General features: G+C 47.5%; 1 protein-coding gene across 2 annotated transcripts in view; it reads left to right on the top strand.

Annotated features, from left to right (window-relative positions):
* The window catches only part of SLCO2A1 (solute carrier organic anion transporter family member 2A1), an 87,641-nt gene that overhangs the window by 43,573 nt on the left and 24,375 nt on the right, over positions 1-19,693 (top strand). For both annotated transcript variants that reach the window (XM_017872425.1, XM_017872424.1), the window contains exon 3: positions 3,627-3,789. In XM_017872425.1, the coding sequence (XP_017727914.1) occupies positions 3,627-3,789 (163 nt within the window). The remainder of the gene's footprint in view (positions 1-3,626; positions 3,790-19,693) is intronic.

Raw genomic sequence — 19,693 nt, 5'->3', positions numbered from 1 at the left:
CTAATCAAAGTCAGAGCTGGCATATGAGGTGAATATTCTCTTTCACCTCAGCCCAGGTGGTAGCCAAATCTGTGATCTCCCATGGTTAAATTTTTGTTAAATGTTGACCCTATGCTTGGAACAAAAATGTGGGCCCAGAAACAATTGGATTCCTCAATGGGCTGGGAGTAGCTAGCTAGGACTTGTAGCAGGATCTGCTTAAGACAGGAGGTTGATTAGGCAATGAAAGAGCTTACTATTTTCCCAGCGATAGAATTCAATCAAAAAATAAAAATAATTCTTCCATTAACATCTTTCCCAGTCTCAGATGAACTTTTCAAGAACCTGACTTTGGCTCATGCCTGTGGGCATGATTTGAAGCAAATATCATCAGATAGTTCATTCCTCTGACCTTATAACCCTCTGTGTGTGTGTGTGTGTATCTGTGTCTGTGTATGTTTGAGTATTTGTGTGCAACTCTGTATGTGTCTGCCTGTGTACAGTATATGCGTGAAGCCTGGGGGGATGTGAGAAGAGAGCCCGGCCTGGTGCAAGGTGAAGGTGAGGCTATCTGGGTCATGGAGTGTGCAGCGAACCTCCAGGAAGCATGAACCTGCAGTCTGTAGCTCCCAGTCTCAGAGAGCCTTCTGTGGGCCCAGGAGTTGATAGGAAGCCTTTGACGGGCTGGGCGTAAAAGGCCAGCAGCAGGAGGAGGAGCTTAGTTAACAAGAGAAGACATGGAGCAACTTGGCTTGAAGCAGCAGCTTCTCTTGTCCACTACGAAAGGCCAGGGCTGAGCCCTAGAGGCTCCCTGCCCTTCATGCTGCCCACCAGTGGCCCCTACTCCCCTTTGGTTTGAGATGTTGAAGGGCAGGGGCATGTCACAATGGGCGTTGTAACAGCTTTCAAAGAGTCTCACAGCAAGTCCATGGTAGTGTTTCAGGGGCTGCTCCAGGGCTAAGGAGACTGAAGTCTTGGGGCCCTCTTCTGAGCCAGAACAGCTGCATTTGGGGGGTTTGTTTTATATTAGGGAAAAACAGTTTTTTCAAAGGGACTCTGTGGCTGAAGAAAAGTTTGAGAACAAGGTCTTAAGCCAGCATTAGCCATAACACCTGTGGAGGTTCAGCCTCCCACAGAGAAACAAGTGCAGGCCCCTCGAGAGTGCGGAAGAGCTTCTCCTCTGTCCCTCCTCCCTGAGAGCCCCTTTGGGGTCCTCCACCCACCCTCACCCAAGCCTTCTAAAGTCAGCCACAGTCGGCATAGCTGATATGATCTGGCATTTACAATCTTTTATGAAAAGCAATAGGGAAATAAGAAGGAAATAAACAAAATCTAGGAAGCAGAAGAATCAAACTCTCTTTCCAGGTGTGGGCTTCAGGATGTCCTAGATCCACCTTTGGCAGGGGCTGCCCCTCACACACCTTCACACCCGCTTTCTCTGTAGATGATAAACCATCTCACTCTTGGCCATGCCCGAGGGGTCTCCCGGGCAACTATGTCCTCCTCCAGAAAAAGTCTACCATTTACTCATTCATTCATTTCTTCAACAATATTTAACAAGCACCAAGTATATGTTAGGCACTGTTAGGTGCTGGGGAAACAGGAATGAATAGACAAAAATCTCTGCTCATATATCATTCTAAGGATAAATATAATATTTATGGAAATAAAACATACTGTCGATCAGGTTATGATGAGTGCAGTGAAGACAGAGAAAGTCACGGATGGGAAAAGGTACACGGTGCCACAGTGGTGGGGATGTGGGTGTATTTTAAATGAAGAGGTCAAAGAAGGGCCTTCATGAGATGATTCAATCTGAGCAGAGGCCTGAATCTGGTTGATAAGAACTGAGTCCTAAGGACCTAAAGTCAGAAGGAGCAGCAATAACCAAAGGGGGCTGGGGGAATGCCTTTGTTCTTTGGTGTGGCCAAAGAACAGCTGGGGGCAGTGTGGCTGGATGGAGGGAGGGAGAGGAGCAGAAGAGCGCAGACCTGAGAGGTGACCGGGGACAGGCTGTGTAGGGCTCAGGAGGCTCTGGGACAGCCTTTGCCTTTTAACACTGGAGTTTGAGCTGAGGGAACATGGTCTGATACTTCAGCAGGACCCCTCTGGCTGCTGGGTGGAGAATGAACAGTAGCAGGACATGGATGGAGGCAGGGTCCCATTAGGAGGCTGCCACAGTAATTCAGACAGGATTGGAGGTTGAGGAGTCACTGGTTTCCAGGTGGCTATGGAAAGTCCTGCCAAGGGGATTTGCTGAGAGTTTAGATGAACTGAGACTATGGGACTTAGAAGCACACACAGAGCATAAATAGCCATGGAACTGGACACACTTAGGGGCGAGCTCTGGGCCCAATGTTGAGAGTCCAGGCAGATAAAGAGGAATAAGCCAAGAAGACCGAGAAGGAGTAGACAGGAGAAGGGAAGCAGGAGAGGATGGTGTCATGGGAACTCTGAAGGAAGTGTTTTAGGATAAAAGAAATGGTCAACTGAGTCAAATGGAACTGAGCATTGACCAGTACATTTGCCAATAAGGCCACTGGCGACCTTAGTGACAGCCATGTTCTGAGGCTCTAGCCTCTGTTTCCTGACATAGGAGCACCTGTTTCTCCAGCTGGGAGGAAACTGGGGTGTAACAAGACAGGGCTATGGCTGCAGATTTACAGAGCTCCTCCAGTCCAGGTGAACTGTGCTCTGAGGAGAGGACCATCTTTGGTGGAGACATGGTCAGAAGGCCTGGCAACATCCCCTTACCATTGAAGACCTTACTCCCCATGCTGGAGCCTTCAGTTCCCTTTCCTGGTTCTGGGTGGGGCTCAGAGAGCACATTTTCCAGGGAGCACCAGGAGCATGGAGTTACCCATGTTTCCAGCTGGAAGGGCCTTGGGGTGCTCTAGTTCTTATCCTTCATTTCACAGAATTGAAAACAAACCAAGTCAGGGGAAGGGGCAGGATAGTAGCAGAGCTGCTTGGCCAGAAATCCTCTTCTCCAAGAGGTGGCAGACAACTCTAGTTAAGCCTTGGTGTTTTAGAGTCAGGCAAGACTGGTTCAGGCCACTCCCTAACCTCATGGTCATGGGCATGTTACTTAATATTCTGAGCTCCAGTTTTGTCAGGTAAAATGAGAATTGTTTCATGATTAAATGAGATAAGCATGTTGCTTGCTTGTTATTCTGGCCACCAAGCCAGGGTCCTTGGGTCCTTTAATTTGTACCTAATTAAACTTGGGATTTTGCCTAAACTTTAGGTACAAACTCTCACGTTTAATTAGGGAACACATTTTATTCCTAGGAGCCAGCCAGGATTGGAGGTTTCTTTGGCTTTTTCCCAAAAAGGTTTGATTCTAAGATGGTTAAAGTTTAGGTTTTGAGCTTTTCATAATCTTCAGATACTTCCTTTGGTCTGGTCTAGAAGAGGGAGACCCAGAAGGGTTTCTGATAACAGAGGGAAAACCAAAATTGCTTATGCCTGCCCCCTTGTGAAGCTCTCTGGGAAAAGCTGACACTGTAACTCTGCCTGGGCCCCAGCTGACACTGGGCAGCCCCCTCCCTCTCCAGTTTTCCTGGATAAGATATGGTCAGGTCTTCTCTGTGGGTGGGTGAGGACAGGGCCTCTTGTCTCACTCAGCCTTTCTGCTCTCTTCTCAGATCAGCAATGCCATCCTCATCATCTTTGTCAGCTACTTTGGCAGCCGGGTGCACCGTCCACGTCTGATTGGCATCGGGGGTCTCTTCCTGGCTGCAGGTGCCTTCATCCTCACCCTCCCACACTTCCTCTCCGAGCCCTACCAGTACACCTTGGCCAGCACTGGTGAGTGGCCTCCAACCCCTGCCTCAAGGGGGTAAGGAATGGGTGAACATCTCACAAAATTAGTGGGGATACTCCTAGGGCAGTGGATACCACTCCAGGAAGAGGACATATGAAGCTCAGAATATACTGAAGTATGTAGAGCTATGGAGCAGCTGAACTCTGGTTTGTTCAGGAAAGTGTGCAGTGCATGGCTCACCTCCTGCTGTGATTCCCTGTGCTTTATGCCAGGAGTGACCCAAACTCTACCTCCCCGGGGACACTGTGAGCAGTTTCTGCAATGGGGCTTGGCAGGAAGAGGGTCAAAGCATTAATCATTATGAAGTCTGTGGATTTTGTCCACTTTTAATCGTAGCACTTTGTGACATTTGTACATTCTTCTGTCCTTAGGTGACAGTGTACTTGTACAATGATCTCATTTGATCATATTTACCCTGTTGAGTTTGTCAATCCATGAACATAGGATGCCCACTATTACCCTTATATTTAACATTGACGTATGACTTAACAACCACTGAAGTTCATGAATGTCTCTATTCTCCAAGAGAGCAAAATAAGGATCCTAGATGCTTTTTTGCCCACCATCCTCTCTCATTTTCCACTTATTGTTGACCCATATTTTTGTTCTACCTGTCTTTAACCTCCCCACAGTGGTCATTATTATAAATTGTTACTATTCTGTTATTTATAAATAAGTGAGTGGTTATTTATGTACTCACAAGTTTACTGGTTTCTTTGTTCACCATTGATTGCTTCTTGCATTTCACCCATGCTATTGATTATTTCTTTTTCCTGAAGGATATCCTTTATTGTTACTTTCAGTAGGCCTATGAGTAAGAAAATCTCTAAGTCTTTGTCTGAAAACACCTCTATTTTACCCTTGCTCTTGAATTACAGTTTAGCTACAAACAAGATTTTAAATCAATGGTTATTTCTTCTCAACACTTTGAAGGTACCATGGCTCTATCTTCTGGTGTTGGGACTTTTCCGTTAGTCTAATTGTCATAACTTCTTAGGTATCCTGTTTTTTCTCTAGTTCTATTTAATATTTGTTCTACCATAAGGTATCTGAGTATGGCTTAATTTTCACTTATCTGTTAGAAAGTTTGATATGCTATTTCTTTTGAAAATTAGAGTTTTTCTTTAATTTTGAAAATTTTCAGCCAAAACATTCCTGATATTGCACACCCCTATTTTCTTCATCCTTTTTTCTAGAACTCCTTTTACATATGGCTTCACATTTTCATTTCTGGCCTCCTTGTCTCTTAACCTGTCTTTCATAGTTTTCAGGGCTTTATGCTGCATCCTGGGTGATTTCCTTAAAGTATGCCTTTCTGTTCACTTAGTCTCTCTCCAGCTTTGTTCATTGGTGTCAGGCCCATTTTTGACATTATAAATTTTAATGGCACTACATATTTTGCTAATTCCTAAAGTTCTTATAATAGTTGTTCAAATCTGTCTGCCCTGTAGACACAGTTTATTGGTGTTTCCTTATGATTTCTTTTGTATTGTTATTGATGTCTTCAATTATTTTAAATATATTTATATTATACTCTTTTTCAGATCGTTCTGTTAGCTCAAGTTTTAAGAATGTGAATTCTCCTATTGTTTTATGTCTGCTTGCTCTTGTTCATGGTGGATTACCTCCTTATGTTTGACCATGAGCCGTTTGCAGGGGCTTTTTTTCCTTGTAGAAATTGTATGTGGACTAGGGTTAGGAAATAGCCCTACAGAGTGGTTTGGCATTTACATTTACTCAGCACCCAGGACAATCACTGCTTTGGAACTAATTTTATGTTAATGTGTTGACTTAGGATGAATTTGCACTTGTTTTAAGGACTGTGGAAAGTGGCTGTGGTTTTGTGATGCACATTGGTGAGAGGACTAGTTCATATATGCTCACCCTTAGTCCACTGTATTGGAGTTGAGGTTAAATGAGCCACTCAGGGAGGTGCTGAGGGAATAATTGATTCTGGTTTGCTTAGAAAACAGGCTATTTTTTTCATTCAGATATGTAGACCAGGTTAAAGAGATGAACCACTTAGAATAATAGAGGGCATCCCTTAAGATTGTGAGGCCAATGATGGAGAGAACGAAGTGCCTGGGACAGGAAAAGAATAGGGCAAGAATGGGGGTGTCTAATGATGAAATGTCTCCTGGGTTCTGGTCATGGAACTCTTTCCCCCACCTCTTTATAAATTGCCAGTGAACTGGTCATTTCTCATAAATGTATGGACTCTGTGGGGCTGAATCCTGCTTCAAGTGGGCAGAGGATGAGGACAGATAATGAGCTCTAGGGTCCTGCCATACACTTTCTCCCCCTTCATCTAATGAGAGCTTGAGACCAGCTCTGAAGCGAGTCAGGAGTTGCTGGCTATCTTCTTGGAGAGCAGTGTGGCCAGGCTGGCTGCACTGTCTTCTTTCCAGAGCCACAATCCCTGCCCTTCCTCATCACGTGAAGACTGGGATAATGAAATCAGCAAGGGAGCCTGGGGCACTGGGGCCAGGCGGAGGGGAGGTCCTCCTGCCAGGCGCCACACATCGTGGCCTGCTCAGCCTGGCAAGTCGGCTCCCGCAGCCTAGGCCCACATCCCAGTGGCATTTGCCTCACACTGAGCAGCCATGGGAGACTGGTTAGGATGGCTTCACTCTGCTCCTTGTTAGGAATAATCAGTGAGTTTGGGTTCAACCCACCATGACCCTCTCAGCTCAGAAGGAAACATTGTGCCGTTCCAGCCTTGACCTCAGTGCTCTAAGCCAAAATCTTCTGATAGAGGACAGAAGTGCTCTGAAAAGACCACAGCTTGCCTCTCAGAGCTTCAGGGGGGCACCATAGGCCAGAAGAGTGGGCTATTTTGTAGTTTTTGTTCATTGGTGCAAATTCTAATTGCAACAATAGGGCACTAGTCTCCCTCAGTCTGGCTGTGATAGAAGCAGATGCTGGAAGTGCTCAGAGCTGAGCTACCTTCGGGTATCTTCTTGGTGCCAGGGGGTGGGATGAGGAGGACTTTGGCCCAGGAACCTCATCCATGCGATCTAGCTGGGGCTGCAGCTGCACACTGGGTACCAATGCACCACGTGAGTGTGCTATGCTAATATGTGCAAATAAAAATATTTATAAAGTCTTACTTCATAGGAATAGCTTAAAATGTGACTCCTACTTCAAATGTATTCATATGGGAATTTTAGTTTTGAATCATGCAAGGTCATCAGGAACAAATGCATTTCATTAAATGTACCACCCTGAGTGGGAGTGTGAATCTGAATCGTCCACTGGAACTCGGCAGTCCTCAGTCTGAATCTGGGCTTTGGGACTCCCAAGTAGGCTCAAGCCACTTCCTCCCTGCTCTGAGTTTCAGTTCATCCCTGAGTGTCTATTTTATAGCCCTCGTAGGGCTGCAGGGGCTGAGAAGATGCATGTTCACAATTTAGCCTGTTGGCTGTCACATGCAGTAATCACTGAGTGGTGGCTCTTGTCCCCACAGTGGTAGGGACAATACATATGTGATGTTGTATAAACTAGTAGACTCTCTGGATCCCAAAGGAGAAAGCACCTTACTTCCTGTGAAGAGTGTGACCCCTTATGGGCTGGGTGGCCTGGGGGCATCTGAAGGCAGCTTCTTTCTGGTCTACATCATAGGTCCTTTGCTCTGTTCTGGAGCAGGGCGCCTCCCTTGGCACAGTCCCTGCTGCATCCTCACATGTGAGTCCTTAGGATTTCTGTTGGTGGAAGCTTAGGTTGCTGTTGTGCTCTCTTCCCAGATCCTCGTGTTGGTGCCGCCTGGTGTGATGGGTGGACATGCCCCCCACCCCACCTCCATATGGACTTCAACATTTGAATCCTAGCTCAGTCACTTACCTGCCAAGTCTTCTTAGGCAAGCTTCCTCATCTTTCTGAACTTTAGTTTCCTTATCTATAAAATGGGAGCAAGAATACCTTGACTTTCAGTGTGTTCTGAGAGTAAAATTAAAATGAAATAAGCCAGATATGCTGTAATCCCATCACTTCTGGAGACTGAGTCAGGAAGATTGCTTGAGACCAAGAGTTCGAGACCAGACTGGGCAACACAGTGAGACCCCATCTCTACAAAAAGAAAAAGAAAAAATTAACCAGGCATGATAGCACATGCCTGTAGTCCCAGCTACTTGGGAGGCTGGAGTGGGAGGATCACTTGAGCCCAGAAGTTTGAGGCTGTAATGAGTTATGATCATGCTACTCCACTCCAGCCTGAACAGTAATCAAGGCTCTGTCACCAGGCTGGAGTGAAGTGGTGTGATCTCGGCTCACTGCAACCTCTGCCTCCCGGGCTCAAGCGATTCCCCTGCCTCAGTCTCCCGAGTAGCTGGGACTGCAGGTGCGCACCACCAGGTCCAGCTAATTTTTTGTATTTTAGTAGAGACAGGGTTTCACTATGTTGGCCAGGTTGATCTCCAACTCCTGACCTTGTGATCCACCCGCCTCGGCCTCCCAGAGTGCTGGGATTATAGGCATGAGCCACTGCGCCCGGCCTGCTCAGCATATTTCTAATTGCCTGCCCTTGTTGTGGCATTTGAAATCTGTTACTCAGACCTATTACTTGTGTTGATTACTGATTCTTTCCTCTTGGAGTAAAGCTGCTCCAGAAATGAACATGGGAAATGAAGAGTAGCAATGTGTTTTAGGAAAAAAAAGTTAAAGAAGGGCTAAACATTTTGGGAATCACAGAGACCTTTAACAACTAATTGCTAATTCTTTTAAAGGCCATGAAGACATTTTTGGATATTTAGATTTTCTAAATGTCAGTGGGGTCCGGAAATGTGCCCTGGCGCCTTTAGAGAAAAGACGAGCCATCCAGCCAAAGCCTCTAAGACCACGTCTGGAAGGCGCAGAGAGGTTTTCCTCTATGGGAAACAGGCCAACGTGAGACCAGTCCTCCCAGGAGATAAGAGAAGGGGCTTCGGAAACCAGTGTCTGGTAGGACTAGGTGTAACCTGTGAACGATCCTTCAGCCAAGTCCAGAGGGAAGTCTGCCCACATGCAGACAATGGATACCGCAGGCAGGAAGCTTCCTGGAGGTTAGGAGGGGCGGGGGATGACTGTATTTTGGAGCAGACAAGAAAAGAAAAGAAGAGTCATTTTCCAGTCCTTTATTCATGAACTTGCCATCCCCAACCTGGGCTTGCACATCCCAAGGGTGTCCCTGGGAAAGAAGGTCACCGGTGGGAAGGCACAGGGTGGGGGAGCCTCAGGATCCTGAGTGAGTTGGTCAGGACAGGGAGCTCAGCCTTTCCACAGTGAACACCCACCTATGGTGTGAGATGGGTGTGCTAGGAAGCCCTGGAGGAACAAGAGGGGCACCCATGGTTTGGGCAGCCTGAGTGTGTTTGTGGGTAATTGTGTATAGCTGTGTATGTGAGGGAGGCCTGTCTATGAGTAGAAAGCTGAGTGTGGGGAGGAGGTGTGTGGGTGCAGAGGGGAGGTAGGCATATGTGGAGATGTTGGGGGTGTGTGGGGATGGGAAGGACTGGGGTAGGAGGCAGAGGAGAGTAAAGTATGAGGATGTGTGAGTGGAGTTGTGGGGTGAGGGTTGGGGTGTATGTGAAGGGGTAGGTGTGAGGGAAGAGGTGGTATGGGGGAAATGTGTGGAGGTGGGATGAGATGCCTGTGATGGGGAAATGTGTGTGCATGTGTGGGGGTATGCAGGTGGCATGGGGTGCCTGTGATGGGGAAGTATGTGTTCCACGTGTGTGTCCGGGGATGGAGTTGGGTGGGATGCCTGTGAGGGGGAAGTGTGTGTTCAATGTGTGTGGGGGGTAGGGAAGTGGGGTGGGGGTGCCTGTGAGGGGAAGCATGTGTTCATGTCGTGTGGGGGGTTTGGAGGTAGGATGGGTGCCTGTGAGGGGGAAGTGTGTGTTCATATGTGTGGGGGGTATGGAGGTGAGGTGGGTTGCCTGTAATGGGGAAGCAAGTGGGCTGGTAGGTGGTTGGAGGGTGGGGATGGGCAGATGTGCGAGGAAGGAGGAGAAAGGGTGTATGTGTTGGTGGAGGGCAGGGTGGACCATCCTAGTGGGAGTTGCACAACCTGGCCAGTGGATCTATTTAACTCAAAAAGAAAGATAAAATAAACAACAGAGAAAATCACAAAACACATGGGTGTTATTAATTCGACTGAGAGAAATAGAGCCCTGAATGGATGAGCAGAACAAAACTTAATGAGATTTGATGTGGAACATTTTTTAAATGCGTGGTGTAGGAAAGAATAGAAATAAACATGGAGAAATGATAGAAAACACTAGACTGTGGTGGAGAAGGCCCGGGAAAGAGCGAGGCTGGAAACTGGCAGGAGAGCTCTGCGCTCCATGGTGATGGCGCGGCAGCCTCTCTGAAGGCCTGAGCCTGAGCCGTGACATAAAAGTAGCTGACTCTGTCAGGCTTTTCTGTCATCTGTTTTTATGGGCAAGGCACAACTCCCTTTGGCTCGCCTGGAAACTGGACCCCTTGTTCTACGTCTGTAGCACAGGCCTGGTGGAGACCTGAGTGTGGCCCCTCAGGCATGCTTGGTCATTTCCCTTGCTCAGGAATAAAGCTGAGTGACAGGTCTGCTTGGGGGAAGGGTCCCGGAGGCAAGCTGCAGCCTGCTCCACCGAGAGTCGCTTCTCTGGGAAGGCTGGCAGACCGTGTCTTGGGCCCACCTACAGCAGGACGATGATCTCAACCATGTCTTGGGCCCACCTACAGCAGGAGGATGACCTCCTTGGGAGTTAGTATCCAGGGTAGAAAGGAAAGCTGGCTACTGTTCCAGTGGCTTTGGGCACCCTGGGAACAATGCTGAGAATGAGGGAAAGCCCCACAGAAACGGGGAAATGTGGTTCAAAGAAACCATTGATCCTCCCTGCAAGATGCCTTGAGCTCCCCAAGCATCCCCAAGGGAGACAGGGAGGAACTTTCTGCTCTTCCTGCCACACTTAGTAGAGCTGTAGGGCTGGGACACTGACTGTGTGCACAGGCACCTCCTGTGGCCCTGAAGCCTTGAAATGGGAACCACTGGGCCCGACTGAGCAGCGTACTACCCACCAGGAGGTTGGAAACAACAAGGATAGTTTCTTTCTTTCAGGAACAAAAGGACTTCTCAGGGTTGAGAGCTTGGACTGGACACAGTCAGAGAGGATGTGAGGCTCAGAAATCTAAAAGAGGGAAACAGCAAAGAGAAGTTAGCGTGACAGAGGACTGACGCACAAACCAGGACCTAAGGGGGCTGTCTGGTGCTCTGGAATGTTCTGGAGAGCCCCTTCCTGGCCTCTTCTTGGCCTGGGGCTGGAGTGTGGAGAGGTATGAGCAGGGGACTCCATACTCCCCTCTCGTTGTTTTGTCTTGATGACACCTGCTTTTGTCTGTCTCACACATTGTGCTTCTCCAGAAGCATTGGTTGCAGAAAGATTTGGTGGTTGATGCGTTTGAACACCATGGGACTAGACCAGGGGTCAACAGACATTTTCTGTAAAGGGCCAGGTAGTGAATATGTCAAACTTGTGAACCATGAGGTCTGTGCTGAAATTATTCAACTTTGCTGTAGCAGCACGAAAGTTCCCCTTCACAATAGATAAGCAAGTGGGCATGGCTGTGTCCGCATAAAACTTATTGATAGACACAGGCTGGGAACTGAACGCAGCCCACAGGTTGTGGTTTGCCAATCTCTGGACCAGACAGTTCCCTCTGGCAGGCCCACTACTGCCCTCAGGCATCTGAAGCTGAAGCCCAAGGATGGGAGCTGCAAGGCTGCCTGGATGTGAACATCCAGTCATGGCCCCTCCCTCTCTCCCATGTCACTCATTTTCCTAGATTTCCCTGAATTCTGTCTTCCTACACTCTACTCCATCAGGCCAAAGTCAGTCTTCTGGAACCATGCAGAACCAGCCCATCAGTTCACAGTGGTGGAAACAGCCATCGCATAGCCCAGAGCCTTTGCGTCCTGAGCTGCTGGCCTTCACTCTTCCCCACAAAATAAGGCTTCCAGCCCTCTGGGGGCCCAAGCTGCCTAGGCCTAGTGTGGTGCTGTCAGGGTGGTCTCCCTGGGAAGAAGACAGAGGGAGGCTCACATCTGAATCTGAGGGTCCTCGTCACAGGCTGGAATTGTGAACTTGTGGTCAAAACACCAGGGACTTGTCCCCATACATTGTGCCAAGCCAGGTGTCACCCTTCCAACTGCTGACTAGCTGAATTCCTTGAAGCTATGGTCCAATTTCATATTTTCTCCCCATAGGAATCATTCTCCTTGGTTGGGGTCCCTCCTTATAGCCGTGGGTCTAATTTTGAGTTATCAGCCTTTGGACTGTCTAATCCTCCCCGCTTCGTGTCATCCACGTCATTCACACATTTGTAAGCAGTTTTCTTCTTTCTCCAAAGTCTGTGATGAGTGTTGAGTGGCATGCACTTAGAGCAGCTTCTTTCTGGGTGACGCTGGCCCATGGGCACCCGAGCTAGGCATGCTTTGAGCCAGTTTTCCCTGAGGACTCCCCAGCCACGTGTCCCCATCTTGTCTAGCAGGATATCATGACAGGCTTTGTCAAAAGGCTTCTTCCATTCAAGTAACACCATGTTATGGCTTCCTGCTAGGTCAGGAGCCCCATTAACAAAGGAAATGAGGTTGGTTTGGCAAGACTGGCTTTTGATGAGCTCATGTTGGCTCCGCTAACTTTTTTTTTTTTTTCCCCTTCAAAGAGCTTCTCATCAGCTTACTGAATAAATCTGTGAATAATAAATTCTGCCTCACACCCATGGGGGTGGGGGAGTACTAATTAAGCTCACATTTCTTTAAATGTTAAAATTAAATGGCTCTGAGCTGCATCCTGCTCCCTCAGGTATGTCTTCCTTCCCTTCATCCACTAAAGAACCAGCTCTGATGATGAGCCGAGCCAGGTGCTGGTGCCAGACCGTGTGCTGGGCCAGGGTGTGGGAGTGTGTGCAGTGGAAGAGAAAGCCCCTGGCCAGCAATATAGCGCCCTGCCTTGTTGGGCATGCACAGTGAGCCTACCGTCTTGTGCCCAGCTCATTCATGGCACAACCTCCTCAATACAAGTAGGCATTTTCCCTAGGGCCCCCTCTAGTGCCAAGGTGGTAGTATGGGAAGGGACATCCAACCCCAGTCTCAGAACTAGTCTTGGAAACCCAGTCTTGAGAGAGGAGCAGAGCAGTTCCTCCTTCCACTGCCCTGAGCTCCTTTTTCTCCATAGATGTGAACCTCTCCAAGCACACTTACTTGCCCTGTAACTACTTTATTATAATGCATCCATTGCTGGTGACCAGCATTGATCTTACTGGTATCTAGTTTCTGGACCCAGTTTCCAAGTTCTTAAAGGCCTGGGCAACATTGCCTGTCTCCAAGTTTCTCCCATTTCTCTTATCTATTTGAGTTTCTCACAGTTACTCATCTCTTTGGATGAAAATTGATCTCATCACATAATCACTATGTCCCAGCTTATAATAAACTCATTATTTTTAATTCTCATAAAAATATTGTAAGATAGGTATTCTATCTGTTTTGAAGATGAGGACACTGAGGTTCATTCCAACAGGCCTCTGACTATCAAGTAGTAGAGCCAAGATTGGAGCCTGCTCTGTCTGGCTTCAAGGTGCGAATTTCTTCCATTGCCCCACAATGTGCCCCAGACTGTCAATGTCAACTCTTTTTTTTCCACTGGGGCAGAAGACTATGTTCTCCTAGTTTTCCAAGATGAAACTGAGTGCATTTGCCCATAGGAATTATTTTTTAAATGGAGGCTTAGTTTAGCTGGAATAGAACATATGTTATTACTGGAGCATTATGGATTAACTAGGCTTTGTGAACTACACTGGAAACCCAATCATTTCTGATTTGCAAACAACCCAATTTACAATCGACTTTGAGATCTCAGATCATGAGTAAGTTTGGGACAGCCTGTTCCAAGCCTGCTGGTAGGTGTTGCCAGAGTTTCGGGAGGAACTGTAGAGTGGCTGAATTTAGGAGATGGGGAAATAAGTCCTTCAGAGTGGAACATTCTGAATGAGGTTCCAGGAGTTGTGCTGATAGCTTAAGGGCTTGGCACCTTGGCCATGCTTCCAGATAACTCTCTGGAAACATGCCTGCCTTTCTCTGTTGTTCTCTTACGGATTGCTTCTGAAGTTTGGGACTGGCTAACCTCTTCTCCATTTGACCCTATTCACCCACACACTCCCAGATGACAGCCATGTCTCCTTCTGAGCAGGGAGCGGATAAGTGGCTCTTAAGAGCCGTGGCTTGAAGGAGCCCTCCTCTTTGCTGGCAGAAGTCTCTTCTCTTTGCTTTACTAGAATGATGAGAATGACTAGTCAAAGGAAAGCCCCACTTGCTATGGCCTTCTCATGTTGCTTGGTCCTTCGAGGGTCCTCTCCCTACCCCAGCTCTAGACCTTGGTGCAAAGCCTCTTACTATTCCCTTGACAGCTGGAAGGCTGGCCTCAGCCTGGCCATTCCGAGGGGTGGGACGGAGTGCTGAAACATGTGGCCTTGAGCAGCGGAATGGCTGGACCTTGGCCTGCCCCAGATCTGCCCCATCTCTGGAGGTCCCTTTCTGGGGAAGTAGACCTTCCTGACAGAGACTCCTACATTTCTAAAACTGCTGAGGGTCCAGAATTTAGAACTGAAATTCTGCATATTTAAATGGTGGGGTGAGTCAGAGGGTTGATTCACGTGCTGGCGGGGTGGGGCTGGGGGAGCTGAAGGAGGGGAGAGGTCCAGCCTGTTTCTAGTTAACGTTTCACAGCCCTGTGAAAACTAGACTGGCAAAGCCGGGCCTCTGGTGTCCTACAGGAAAAAATGTGCTCCGATGAACTTGAGCCTTCCAGAAGGTTGCCTGGGAGAAGATGAGAAACAGACCGATATCTGGCTAAGAAATAGACTCCCCTCCCTCCTCCAGACCCCTCCAAGATAGGGGCAGGTGGCTGTGTTTGGGCAGGCAGTCTCTGGAGGCTGTGGTGGCTGGAAAAGACAGGCAAGTTCCTGACCTTACCACAGGATTCGACATGGTGGAAAGGTCAGAGTTAGCAACCTCTAACCTGCTATGCTTCTATAAGTTAAATGGAGTAGCTGTGTTCCAGCCTTTGCTAGAGTGCTTGTGAAGCAGTGAAAGGTTGCTGCTTCTTCCCTAATGTGCACCCGAGTTCCTGAAAAAGGCTGGAGCTTTTGCTCCAGGGAGGAGAGGGGTGGAGTGATGCAAAGAGAGCCAAGTCCTCTGTTCTGTCTGCCAGAGACTGTCCATCAATGTCACTAGATCAGAGGCTGCCCACGGGGATGGTCCTCATACAAGGTCTTTTCTTCCCCTTCTTCCTGCCCTTTGAACTCCTATCCCTGTCTTCCTATTTTATTTCTTTTTTAAAATTTGTGTCCTCTTATTTTTACAAGGGAAGAGCTTAATGTTCTAAATTCTAGAAGACTTGGCCGGGTGTGGTGGCTCATGCCTCTAATCCCAGCACTTTGGGAGGCCAAGGAAGGTGGATCACCTGAGGTCAGGAGTTTGAGACCAGCCTCACCAACATGGTGAAACACCGTCTCTACTAACAATACAAAAATTTGTGGGTGTGGTGGCATGTGCCTGTAATCTCAGCTACTTGGGAGGCTGAGGCAGGAGAATCGCTTGAACCCTGGAGGCAGACTTTTCAGTGAGCCAAGATCATGCCACTGCACTCCAGTCTGGGCGACAGAGCGAGACTCCCTTTTAAAAATAAAATAAAGTAAAATAAAAATAAATTCTAGAAGACTCTATTCTGACCAGAATGAGCCAGCCAGGGCCACCTGCTGCCCAGGGTGTCTCAGGCTTGATTGTCTAGGAAGCCCATACTACGTCTGTCTCTGACATAAACACCTGTCCCCACATAAAGCCAGTTCTGTTAGTGGGTCACTGCTTCTCTGACAGCACTGACCTCGGGGGTTACATTTAACTGCTGTTCCCTTTTTACATGTGTCAGAACTTGATCTGGGATGTGGGATGGGTTTGGGCCCTATTCAGAGTTGGCATAAAGAAGAAAGTTCTTTGCAAGATCTTGAATCAGTTTGGAATGTAGAATAGGCCAAGAGGAACTCAGTAGACTTGGATGTAGTTGGGGCCAATTGATTATTTTTAAATGCGTATTTTAATAAAGGCAGTTTCTGACATGTAATCCAACATTTTTAAAGTTAGTGGTAACAGTTAAACAATCCCCAGAAAGTTTCATCTCCTGAACACTGCATGAGATGAACTTCATGAGGATTTTTGTGGCCTTGGTGCAGCAGGCAACATGCTGTATGAAGACTTAATAAGTCCTTCAATGTTTTTACCATCTTTGATGATAAATATCTTGCAAAAAATGATTTTGCTAGTCAAGTCAGCAACAATGTTCAAATAAATCTGTATTAAGTAAATTAATGAGAATCAGTAGAATCAAGAATTAGCATTCAAAAAACGCACACATTCTCTGGCCCTTTCTTTCCCCGGTGATGTTTCTCATGTCATGCCCCTGCTCTCCTACAGCAGCCTGGCCTTGTATGTCTACGCACACACCCTCTGGGCTATGCATTCATCATCCTCCCAGCCACTAAGCCCTGCCCCTCATACTATGCACCAGCTGCTTCTTGATGGAATCAACTCCCCTCTTTATCCGTCTCAGTTGACAGGGCCTTGCACATTACTCCTAAGCCCTCTAGTGTGTTCATTGCACTGCCCCCTCATGATCTTCACCCGTCTGGGGTTTTCCTTAGGATACAATCCAGGCCCCTTCCCATCATGCACAAGCCCTCCAAGGGCAGCCAGGCCTCACCCTGGAGGGCTTGTATTTGAGCGCCAGCCTCACTGAACTTTATTCATGTTGTGGAATGTACCACCCCCACCTCTGAGCCCTTCCACACGCTCTTTCTCTCCTCCATACTTCCCCGATCCCTACCCTTATCTTCTATCTATGCCTGTCGATTCTTCTCAGTTCAGAGGCCACTTTCTCCAGAAACCTTTTCTAGAATGTCCTCTCCTACAATACTGGGTCTGCTGCCTCTCTCTTATGCTCCCTGGCACTCTGTCCCAGCTTCACATGTCCTGGGCAATATTTTTAAATTGTGGCAAAATATATATAACATAAAGATTATTGTTTAACCACTTTTAAGTGTATAGTTTAGTGGCATTAAGTACATCAACAATGCTGTGCAACTATCATCATCATCCACCCCTAGAACTTTTTCATCTTCTCAAACTGAAATTCTGTATCTGTTAAACACTAACTCTTCATTCCCTTCTCCCCCAGTCCCTGGCAACCACCATTCTACTTTCTGTTTCTATGAATTTGACTTCTTAGATGCCTCATCTCAGTGAAATCACACAGCATTTGTCTTTCTGTGTCTGGTGTATTTCACTTAGCATAATGTCCTCAAGGCTCATCTGTGCTGTAGTATGTGTCAGGATTCTCTTCCTTTTTACAGCTGTATAATATTCCATTGCATATACCACATTTTGTTTACCTATTCATCTGCTGATGCATATTTGGGCTGTTTCTACCTTTTAGCTATCAGGAATATAGTGCTCTGAATATGGGGGTACAAATATCTCTTTAAGTCCTTGCTTTCAATTTTTGGGAGTATATATTCAGAAGTAGAATTACCAGATAATATGATGATTCTATTTTTACTAGTATTTATTTTTTTTGAGACAAGGTCTCACTCTGTCACCCAGGCAGTGGCACGATCTCAGCTCACTGCAGCCTCTGCCTCCTGGGTTCAAGCCAACCTCTCACCTCAGCCTCCCAAGTAGCTAGGACTGCAGGCACACACCACCATGCCCAGCTAATTTTTTGTATTTTTAGTAGAGACAGGGTTTTGCCATGTTACCCAGGCTGGTCTTGAACTCCTGGGCTTAAGCAATCTTCCCCCTTGGCTCCCAAAGTGTTGGGATTACAGGTGTGAGCCACCACACCCAGAGTTGATGATTCTGTTTTTAACTTTTTGAGGAACCACCCTTCTGCTTTCCACGTTGGCTACACCATTTTACATTCTCACCAGCAATACACAGGGTTCTAATTGCTGCACACCCTTGCCAACACTCGTTTGTTTTTGTTTTTTGTTTTTTTTGGTAATAGCCATCCTGATGTGTATGAAGTGATACCTCATTGTAGTTTTGATTTGATAAAGCAACATTATGGTTGCTTTTTTGATGCTCTGGGTACCACAGTGGACCAAAGTTAGGGCAGTGCCTGTGCCTCTCAGTCATACCCACATCTCCCACCCAAGCAGAGTGCCCGCCCACCACTATCAACCAAATAACTGAGTGACTGAAGAATGAATGAAACTGGGTCCATGGCTCAGCCAAGCACACTTGTGAATGACAACAGCTTGAGGTTTTAGGGAATTCAGACTTTGTTCATTTCTCCATACACAGTGTACCCAAGATTTGTTTGAATCTTCAGAAATAAATACCCACTTGGAAATGTGGCAGCAGCCCTTTTATTTATGGATGCAAAGTATATGTTAGTCCTTCAGAAATGCATCAGTTTGGTCAAAGTTGGCACAAAGAAGTTAGCAGAGAAGTGTGCATGTTGATTTCTTTGAGTGACTGCACAGCCGTGTTGAATCAGTTGGCCATGCCAAGTCAGATGGGTTTGTATAAGTGCTTGAACACTTCCCAAGCTGAGCAACTGGCTTAGCTCTCTTTCCCCTACATGCCTATTTGGTCTTGAGAAGAGCATGGAGCCATGTTACCTGTCCCTCACTCCTTCCAAAGACCAGCATAGCCTGTGCGTGTAAACCCTTATCCACCTGGGGCAGCAGCCCCAGGTGTCCTGTCTGGCTGCTGCCCTGGGAGAGCGACCAGTGAGCCTAACACTCTGCCCACTAGATCTACCAGCAGCATTTCAACCTCTGCTGTGCTTGGTCCCTCCCTGGAATCCTCTGAGATCTTTCAAAGTCAGAATCACCACATAGAGAGCCACGAATTCAGGATCAGAGGAATCTGGGTCCCAGGCTCCCAGTCCAGGTTTTCCAACATCTATTAGCTTTACCCACTCAGCGCCACCCTGACCTCACCCTGGGATTCGCAGGAGTCGGCCAGCGCCACACCCAGTTCTGGGTGTTGGAAATAGTCCATCTGATACAAGGATTCCTGAGTGGGAGGGTGGGCCAGACAGCCCCTGTGGTCTTTCAGCAGGAGCATTTTACAATTCTGTGCTTCAGGACCCTTGCAGCATCACTGAGCTACACCACCCTTCTTTCAAAATGGCAGACACAGCCGCTAGACCTGCTGTGGGACTGGCAGGGTCTGACTCTGCATGCTTTGGCCTCTTTTTGGAACCATGGTCTTCTACCTCTTTTTTTTTTTTTTTGAGACGGAGTCTTGCTGTATCGCCCAGGCTGGAGTCCAGTGGCGCGATCTCGGCTCACCACAAGCTCCGCCTCCCGGGTTTACGCCATTCTCCCGCCTCAGCCTCCGAGTAGCTGGGACTACAGGCGCCCGCCACCACGCCTGGCTAATTTTTTGTATTTTAGTAGAGACGGGGTTTCACCATGTTAGCCAGGATGGTCTCAATCTCCTGACCTCATGATCCGCCCGCCTCGGCCTCCCAAAGTGCTGGGATTACAGGCTTGAGCCCACCGCGCCCGGCGTCTTCTACCTCTTTAATGACACAGATAATCTTTCTATCTAGCCACTACGCCAAGGGAAACTAAGGCTCAGAGAAATTTAGAAACTTGCTCAAGAATACATAGGGATAAAACCAATTTTTATCTTACCTAGGGATAAAGCCAATTTCTTAACTCCCTGTACTGTGTTTATTTCATCTTATTGTCCCAGATTCTAGCACACATCCCAGCAGCCAGCCCGTTTCCTGACAGGAAGTAGGTGTAAGGTCCCAGCCACCTCCAGAGGTCAGAGAGCTCCTATGTCTGAAGGTGGCTAGGGATGGA

The sequence above is a fragment of the Rhinopithecus bieti genome, unplaced genomic scaffold (assembly GCF_001698545.2).
Source record: "Rhinopithecus bieti isolate Rb0 unplaced genomic scaffold, ASM169854v2 scaffold_7308, whole genome shotgun sequence".
NCBI classification, from domain to species: Eukaryota; Metazoa; Chordata; class Mammalia; order Primates; family Cercopithecidae; genus Rhinopithecus; species Rhinopithecus bieti.
The sequence above is the reverse complement of the archived record's forward strand: the minus strand, read 5'-3'. Positions and strand labels throughout refer to the sequence as shown.